Genomic DNA, 9,570 nt, shown 5'->3' with positions numbered 1-9,570 from the left:
GGGCGCAACGGAGCCCCGCAAGCACAGAGACACCGCCCCGCTGAAACCGCGTGAACGTCAACAGAAATAATCCGCGCATGCCCGACACCGCCTCCCATGGCAGTCTCTGCAATCAAAGAGGGGAAAAGAAGCCCTGGAACCTGCAGGATGCTAAAGAAGTCAGGATCAAAGCGCTTTGTGTTACCAGCACTATCATTTCCCATATCATTTTTGTATATACATATATATGTGTGTGTGTGTGTATATATATATATGTATATATAATCTCCTCCTTGAGCCTGCAGGAACCCGCCATCCTCACCCTCACCGCCACTTGACACCACAACCACCACACTCGGCCCCGGCAGAATTCCTACAGCTTTCCAACTGGGATCATCACGCGTTTAACCCACTGGCAGTGGAGAGCCTCAAGAAACACAAGAGGCGTGGGGAGGACACAGGGGGAACAAGATCATCAAAAACCAAACGGGATCTTTTGCTGAGGGCAACAAAGACCCACACACCGCTCCCTGCTCTCCACGGAAACGCATTTGCAGTGTCTGGGAGACGGGGTGGGGGGGAAAGAGAGGGAGAGGGAGCAGGAGAGAGACAGCGAGATGGGATTTCTGCTGTGCAGCCCTCAAAGACCTGAAGAAGAAATGGAACATCCACAGACTGCTAAAAAATGCTCTTTTCTGAGAAAGTGCAGTTATAAGGAGAGAGCCAGAAAATCTTTAAGCAATATATATTGATATATATATACATATATATATACACAGAGATATATATACACACATATATATATATATGCACATATATATACATACACATGCTTAAGGTAAACTGTCATGGCATAGCTTGTTTCTTTGAGCTGGGTACATCCCTCCAAACAAACGCACGACGCGGAGAACGCAGATGGCATGCACCCACAGCCCCCCGCCGCTGCCTGCCCGCGGGCCGTGTCCTCCCCCCGGCGCCCGCGGCAGCCACACGCGGGCATCTCCTGCTGTCGGCATGGTTGTGCCCTTAAGGTATTCATTCAGCTTGTGTGAGACTCGGAGTTTACAAAGAAAAGCGTTTGTCATTGTGCTTCCACGACTGGAAAAATATCGTTACCCTATGACTATAAATGTTAAGGTGAAATAGGCAAATTAGGCAGTACTATAGAGATGCGGTTTGTTTTTTTTTTGACCTAACAAATAATTATTATTGGGAATTATTTTCCTATCACTTAGAATCTTGCCCTAGTGGTAATAAGGTCATGTGCTTTCCCCACCCTGTGCCTATAGGTGGTACTTCCGCAGCAGTTCCGATTGCCAGGGATGTTTCCTTTCTGGAAACCTGTCTGGGATTTTGATTTTGAGGAAATCCTGGATACATTTTTCTAGCTCCTCCTCGATGGAGAGCTTCTCCTTCACCGCTTTTTTCTTGCTGGAGTTGGACTCCCGGGAGCCGGAGGTGAGAGTCCGGAGCAGGTCGCTCTTCCTCCGGATCTCGGACTGCTGCAGCAGCTGCACCGGCCCCTTCTTGGCCGGCCGGTCCAGAGTCTGTATGTTGGGCTGGCGGGTGACGGGGCCGCAGATGACGGTCTCCTGGGGGGAGCTGGCCTCCGACTGGCTGTCGCAGCTGGACGTGGACAACTCATTGCACGACGTGCCGCTCTCCCCCTCCTTGTCGCCTTTGCCATTCTTGCAGCAGCAGTCGCAGTGGGATGAGGACCACCGGGAGGGCTCACCTGCAAGAGGAACAGAGAGCGCCCCGGGGTTACTGACAGCTCCAAACCCGCGCCCGCGCCCACAGACAGCCCGATCGCCCACCGCCAGGATCACCGCTGCCCGCCAAGACCCCGGGGGACCTCTCCTGAACGTCACCACAAACTGCCAGCAAAACCTCCACCCGCTCTGGAGGGGGGCTGATTCCCACTGACTTTGGAGCTGCGTCACCTGCTCCACTTGCGCGTGTTGCTCAGGTCCCCTGAGAGGTCCAGTGCGCGTCTGAAAGTTTTCTGAGATCCTCCTCAGTCACAGGAGGATCCAGTCAGGGGCTTACCCAGTGCAAGCAGACATCGTCCCAGAACACTAACTGCTTTTCAGGTTGCAATGATTTGCTGCTGCCTCCACCCACCAGCCCAAGCCCTGAGCAGATCACACGGGGCTCTTTCTCCTTTAAAAGAAAATCCCCATGAAGTCCACAGAAATTTTGCCCGAGGAACAACAAAGAAAAACCAGAAAGAGGGCTTCAGATTTTGTCATTCCTGATCCATCCCTCCAAGTTTTACCTGTATGTGGGGTTCCTTTGAAGCCAATAATCTCACAGGTGTGAGCAGAGGTTACGGGGCCAAGGCCATGGGTTCAAAACAGGCACAGAAAAGATTAATTTTTGGCTGCCAGAGGAAGGCAGGACGCCGGCAAAGCCACCCCTTCCCAGCCCAGCCACTGTCTCCGCAAAACACGAGGCATCCCACAGCTCATTCCAGCACTGATCTTCCCACAGTTTGTCTTCAATAAAGGCAGGGCTGGACAGGAGGGAAGAAAGCCCGTTCGCATGGGAAGGGTATGGCTTCACTGGTTTGTGAAGCCGTCGGGCCGGTCTCGCCTGGGAACACCAGGCTGCTTCAATGCCATCGAACCCTCCCAGCCTCATCGTCCTTCTGCCTTGAAAAGGACAGTATCGAATGCAGTGTTAAATCCACCCGATCTCATTTTTTCCCCGTTTGCCATGTTCAGGTTACAACCAAAGACCCGCGGATTCTGCAAGGATCATCTTCGCACCGTTACACACAACTGCAGAGCCCTGCCCCTCGTTAGCGACTGCACATAACGAACCAGGGCAGGCAGACGCCCTGCCATGGCCTCTGCCCTGGAGCAGACCAGTGTCAGCCACGTGGCACGGGCCGGCGGCTCTCCTGCGTGGATCAGGTGAGGTTTTGTCCCTGCTGGGGGGGGACGGGGACAGGCAGGCTGCTGCCAGCCGTCATGGTACCATCGGGGCAGCTATGCAGGGCCGCTGGTGGCACCGCAGTGGGAAGTGCCACCGCGGGAAGGGAGCGGCAGAAGAAAGTGTGGAAAAAGCAAATACGCAGATCCTGGGCACGGGCAGCTGGCACCGGTCTTCTGCCAGACGGTCCAGGTAAGTGCTGGCAGCCACAGAGACACTCAGCGTTGGGGGTTTCGGTCCAGTCCCAGCGCGGGGAGTGCACGGGGCTGCGGGAGGCCGGCAGCCGGGGGCCAGCACCCCTGCGGGACACCACCGCGGGACACACGGACACCCTGCTCTAGAAATCACAGGCTTTCCCAACGGCATGAAACAGAACAAAACAAAACAAGATGTTCCTCGTGTCTAAACAAAGCGTTCAGACAGTAGTGCTCCCACTGCTCAGAAAAATGTTTGTTATTCTCAGTCTGTAATCATCACAGTCTTTTTACTTTCACTGGATTGAATATAACTATTCGTTCTTTTTCAAAGTAACAAATCAAACCAGTAATGATGATCCAGGTGATCATTGGCTATTTCTGCCAATAAACATCTCTCCCGCAAAAAATGAAAGGATCTATATGGCCCGCTATAGAATGCGGAACTAGGTGCCAGAGGGTGCCCGGCTCCCCAGCCCCCAGGGAAGAGCGTTTGGGAAGTTCCCTCTCCTGTTATTGACGGCTATAGCACCCCTGATTTTTCCAGACATCTTTTCTTCTCCGTGGTTTGCTAGCGCAGCCGGCTCTGGCCGTCAGATGGTGCAGCCAGAGCCACCAGCCCCCGCCGTGGTGGGGACCGTGCCACCCGTGTCCCCCCGCCTGCCCACAGGCTGACCCCATGGGCTACTTGCCCCATGCCCGCGGTAGCCTCCCCTGCACCAGAGCTTGGTCGTGACAAGAGAGAGGCTTTTGGGAAACACGCTCCTTCATCTGCATAACCCATCGGGATGGGAACCCCTGAATAGTACTTAATTTATTTCCTCATTCACGTAGCACATGGCTGGAATTTTTCTCTTTCAGCTGGAGACCTGCCCAAATGCAACAATCCATGACAAAGGGGAAGAGCTGGCATCGATAACAACTGTTCCCTGACAAAACCACGGCAATAATCATGGATTTAAATGTCATTTGGAAGCATCCATCTTCCCACTAAAATGCAATTCTCATTTCCAACTCATGCAGCTTGGTAACATTATCCAGAGCAAAAAAAGCGTAATTTAGCTCAGCAACTTCGGACCAGCAGCGCAGCCCCTGGTCTCGTCTCCCCCATGAGAAGGGACCTCGGCCGGTATCGCCCCACAGCCGGTATCGCCCCACGGCGCTTGCAGCATTTCTGAGAGCAGCGCGGGGGCAGGAGAAGGGGCCGGGGAGGGGAACAGCGTGGGCAGAGCCGCAGCGTTGTCCCCACGGGTGCCACAGTGGTGACGGGCCGTGCGTGGTGCTGGGAGCGCGGTGGCACCGGCAGCTCCGCAGGGAGGCCGGGGAGGCTGGTGGGGAATCCCTTCCTCGCAACAGGGTCCAAGTGACCATTTGCTGCCATCGCTCCAGAAACAGGCCCCCAGCAAAAGAAATGGGGCAAAAAAAAGAAAAAGGAAAAAAAGGAAAATCCTAGAACGGTTTGGGTTGGAAGGGACCTTAAAGCCCATCCAGTGCCACCCCCTGCCCTGGGCAGGGACACCTCCCACCACACCAGGTTGCTCAAAAACATTGCGGCCAGCTTCAAAGCCCCAAAGCCATGGGAGCAAATGCTGGAGGACTCGGGGTTGCAAGTGCATGGCAGCAAATTGTTAAAAAGCTGCACCGCTGACAGTCACTGCCCTGCTCTCCCATTGCACCAAGAGCTTGGCTTTGGCAAAGGCGTTATATACTGAGCCTTTGTAAAACCCCGTGCTTCTGAAAGGCACACCCACGAGCAGCTCCTCGTTGCAGTTGACATTACAGCTCGGCGAGGGTTGTCCTGCCTTGCAGCTCCTGCAACGAGGGGCCGCTCCAGAGCCTCTGCCCTTCCCGGACAGAGAACATTCATTCCAGCAAGCGACCACAGCGCCTGAAAGGCAAAAATCAATCGGGTGTAAGGGAAGCAGTGAGGGTGTTTCTGGCCGGCCCTGAGGAAACAGAGAGGTGCTGGGAGGGGAGATCTTCCTCCCCGGCTCTCCTGGCTGGCAGCTCCCGCTCTCCTTCCCAGCCTTTGCTCTGCACTTGCCTGGAATTACTTTTTCTCTTCTCACCTGCAAACTCAGTCATTTTCCCCACGCTTCTTGGGTGCATTTAAGGGTGACAGTGAATCCTAACAGAGGAAATACATCCGAGGCCACCGCTGCTGCCACCAGCTCCTTCAGGACGTGTTCTCCCCGCTCCGGATGCCCGGCTCCCTCCTCGGCATGGCCCCGAGGACTGTGGTGGGGACACTCGCCCACTCCCACGCCGGCACGATGCGCTCCCCCTGCCTTTGCTGCGTCCCCTCCCCACCCTGAACCCAATGGAAGCTGGAAATTGGTGAAAAATGAGTCGAGAGGGAAAAGGTCTCTGCTGAGGTCAGTTCCCATTAGCGCACCGGGCATTCTCCTCCCACATCCTACCGCTGGCTCTCAGTGGGCAGGTTTCGGTGTCTCCCTAACAGTTTCTGAGCAAATTCATAGGGACACTCAGTGAAAGCCTATCCACATCCCATAGCCACGAAACCCAAATCAAAGGGCTGTGCTTGCCCAGCCAAGGAATGAAACTCCAACAGGCGCCTGAAATGCCCAAACAGCCCGGACACTGAACATCACGCACCAAACATCGGACCCCAAACGTCGGCCCACTGCAGCGGTGCAGGACATTGCCACAAGCACCTAAGCAAACCTGAGCTAATGTTCAGCATGCTCAGGTCGCAGACACCTCCTCCCAGCTGTAACTTCATAGCTGTGGGGAAGAAGAAGGGGTCCAGCCCCCCATGCCCCAGCCAGAGGGAGCGGACCCTGCTCGGGAATGGCCACACGGGCAGGGGGACCCACCAGCTGCCATCAGGCACATCTAGAGTATATACTTCATTACCACAAAACAAGCTTTTTATAAGTTAATTAAGACCTGATAGATGCTAATTTCACTTAATGAATATTCACCAACGATGGGCATACTGCGGGTGAGCTGGGAGGCAGAAATTCATCTAGTCATGAGGCTGAACAGCCAAACCCGGCGCGATGCGGGTGCTGGGAACAGCCGCGGGGTTGGGAGAGGTTCCCTGGGCACAGACCTCCCACTGGCACCAGTGTCCAGCGAGCGGGGCCGGGTGGCCTCCAGCGAGCGGGGCCAGGCAGGAGCGCTGGCAGCCAGCAGCGGGCGCGGGGGACGCGGAGCATCCCATGGCGGATGCGGGCGCAGATCTCCAAACACCCCGGGGAAGCGAGAGCCCGGCTGAGCCGCTGCCGCAGCGCAAAGCGGCCAGTTGCGTTCTGCAACCTCACCAACCGCTCCACGCCCCAAAGAAGGGGCCAAGGTGAACAGAGTTCTTTTGGATAAATACATTTTTGACACCTTTAATTGGTGGGGAAGTCTGTATGGGCAGTTAAACACACTCGCAAGCCCCCGGGCCAGCCTGACTGCCAGTCTTCCCGACACCCCGCGCTCGCTGGCCGCAGCCCGGCACACGCAGGCAGAGCCCCGGCACCTGACACGTCCTTTTCCTTGTAGCTACGGAATCAGCTTAAGTTTTATGCCGAAAAGATCTTGATATAATCACTACAAGAACAACATACCAGGCCAGCCAGAGCAGTACGTTAAGAAAAGCTAGAGAGAGAGGGAAAGCTATGGAGAAAATTGGATTGCCCTTTAGCATTTAATGAAGTAGGGGGGAAAACTAATTTTCATGAGGCTATCTTCAGGTACTGGAGGAAGAAAAAAAAAAAAAAAAAAAAGAAAGGTTCCAGTATTAAGCAATAATACATGAAAAATACATCTGTGCCAACCAGGATCAAAGTAATTACCATGCTAGGAAGCTGGCTCTGTTAGTTAAAACGGCACTGTAAAATTATCGGATCTCAAGTCAAGCAAGCTGAGCTCCGCTGTGTTGCAGGTGCACAGCGAGAAGTGTGGGTGTAGCTGCCTCACTCGCTGCATTGCAAACCCCCTTTGCCTAATTTCGACACGGTCAGGCATGGGCTGTGAAAACCACGGCTTCTGCCACCTCCTCGGCAGCAGGGGATGGCAGGGCATCCCAGAGGCAGACTGTCAAAGCCCAAATCTCCAGGCAGGTACCAGCCACAGGAATGCGCCAGCTCAGGGAGCTCATAGAAGGGTACACGCATTCTGCCCATGGAGTTGCAGAGATTTTGGGGTAAGGAAATACAACAACAAAACTCTAACAAGGGAAGGAAGTTGGAGATTCTCAACACATCACACAGGATCTAATTTTATCATTTTAAGTAACTAAAGTACTCTCTGTATTATATCAATTAGTTGACATCAAAGAGAGAGAAAATGATCGGTCCGTCTGGCAGAGAGGTGGACCAGACTGGGGAATTATGGATAACTGCGTGCGCGGCTGCAATGCAGCCTGTTGGAAATGGAGTCCTCCCCACGGACATGAGGGCAGGAGAAGCCCAGTGGGCGGGCTGCAGATCTGCCAGCCCGGCGCTGCACGCTGGTCCCCGCGGCACGAAGGTCAGAGGAGCCGATGTGCGCTGGCACGCCAGCCCAGGCGGGCGCTGCAGGGCCAGGGCACCTGGCAAGGAGGGAGGCAAAGGAGCAAATGATTTAGAGAAAAAAAAATAAAAAAAAATATTACTGCTCTTTGCTTCAGGCTGATTTATTATTTTTTTCCTAACAATGTTAAACCAAAACACTCCAGCCACCCCCTACCAAAGGGAAACAATACATTGTTTGGCTATTCAAAAAAAGTCACTTCTAAAAGATGTCTTGGAGCATAGAAGGAAGAATAGGAGACCAAGGGCTACCAATTCAAGGCTGTGCCAGGTGTCACCTCCATGTAAACCCTCCCATATCTGGGAGTAATTAGAAGCTGCTGCCAATTCTCCGGTTGCATCAGAAAATGATTATGTATTACATTGTACTGAAGTGAGCAGAACTGTGCACTTCACACCTTCCACGGGCACACGTTATACGTTATTTTCCTGGATACAATGAGTTTTCAGCAGCAAGAGCTGTGCCGGGTCAAGGCAACCGCCGGCGAAAGCAGCGCTGGAACCACGGCCCCTCCTGGGGAGCCCAGCCCGAGCGGGAGCAGGGTCAGGGCTGCAGCAGTGGCTCTGGGCTGGGAGCAGCCTTCGGCGGCCGTATGTGCTGTGGGGTGATCACACGGAGAAGGAAATCAATAAAGCACTACTGAAAACATGCAGATTGCTGCTAACTGAAAGCAATGGCTGCAAACTGAACTGAAATCAATTAAAAAATGAGAACTACCACAGCCATTAAAAAGAAAAGCTAAGGCAAGTCATTCATCCCCATGATGAATGACCGTTCCTGCTCTTCAAGTGTTTTTCCCAGCAATTTCCCCAATCACTTTTACAGGACATTTCACCCAACTATTCACTTCTTGGAATTTTGTGGGAGGAGTCAGTGACTTTCAGCCTACAGTTCCCACACTGACACCCTCGACACCCTCGTGAGGCTGCTGCGGGGGCAGCAGCAGGACACCCCCACACCGCAGCGGGACACCCCCACGGTGCAGGGCTCTCTCGAGGGGAGGGGAGGATGCCCAGCCCTTGGAGAGGCTCCCGCGCTCCCTCCGCTCCCAAGCGGCGCTGCCCCGACCTGCCGCGCAGCATGGAGACGGGCACGGTGTCTGACGCAGGAGAACCTCTGAGCCCCGGAACAGTTCGCTCTCTCACTAAATCCCATCTCAAAAGCAAAACCATGCACACCTGGAAGGCCAGGAGAGACGTAAACCCCACAAGCTGGGCCGTTCCCTAGCACTGTACATCAGAAGCTTTTTATTAGAGTAAAACTGCTGCCGGGGTCTAATCCTTTTGGGCACCATTCTGCCATGCAATACATGTTTTCGCTGTGGTCCCAGGGGTACTTTAAGTGCCGCAGGTGTGAGATTTCATGGAGTTTGGGTCCGGGTCAGCAGAGAGCCCTTAGTCGTTGTGGGAAGCCGCCAGCGCTCGGTGCCCAGGGGACGCGTGGCCCGTGGGGATTTGTGCCATTCCCAGCAGGGTGAACCTGCCCGGCTGCCTTGCTGCGTGGGGACAGGTCACCTCATCCCGCTTTTGGGTGCTGTCAGGATGACAGACAGAGCCGACAGGAAAAACAGAAATATTTCTCTGCGTTGTGCAGTGAGAGGAAGGCATCTGCAGCGGCATCAACCCACGCAGGACCCACGGCCGAGCAAGGACGGGCGCTGAGCCCTGGGACTGGCCACCATCCCAGCGGCAAACCAAACATCACGCTGATTTAACCACAGAATTCATTAATTAATGACTAAATGCTTTGAGATTCTTGGATAAAAGGGGCTAATTAATTCTGGCCTGGCTTTCCTGCTTTTCTCCCTGATCTCAGCACATTTCTTTCCCAGTGCCCTAATTATAATAATTATTATTAGAAGCTTCTGAAGAAGCAGCAAAGCCTCTGATGTATAATTGACACACAAACCATCAGCCGTCCCATTTCCCTCTTCTCC

General features: G+C 54.0%; 1 protein-coding gene across 1 annotated transcript in view; it reads right to left on the bottom strand.

Moving 5' to 3' along the window:
* Positions 1-1,262: 1,262 nt before the first annotated feature.
* Positions 1,263-9,570, bottom strand: part of KCTD16 (potassium channel tetramerization domain containing 16) — a 74,451-nt gene continuing 66,143 nt past the window's right edge. The window contains exon 2 of the mRNA XM_054217489.1: positions 1,263-1,714. Coding sequence (XP_054073464.1) covers positions 1,263-1,714 — 452 coding nt within the window. The remainder of the gene's footprint in view (positions 1,715-9,570) is intronic.

Source organism: Rissa tridactyla, chromosome 11 (genome assembly GCF_028500815.1).
Source record: "Rissa tridactyla isolate bRisTri1 chromosome 11, bRisTri1.patW.cur.20221130, whole genome shotgun sequence".
Lineage (NCBI taxonomy): Eukaryota > Metazoa > Chordata > Aves > Charadriiformes > Laridae > Rissa > Rissa tridactyla.
The sequence above is the reverse complement of the archived record's forward strand: the minus strand, read 5'-3'. Positions and strand labels throughout refer to the sequence as shown.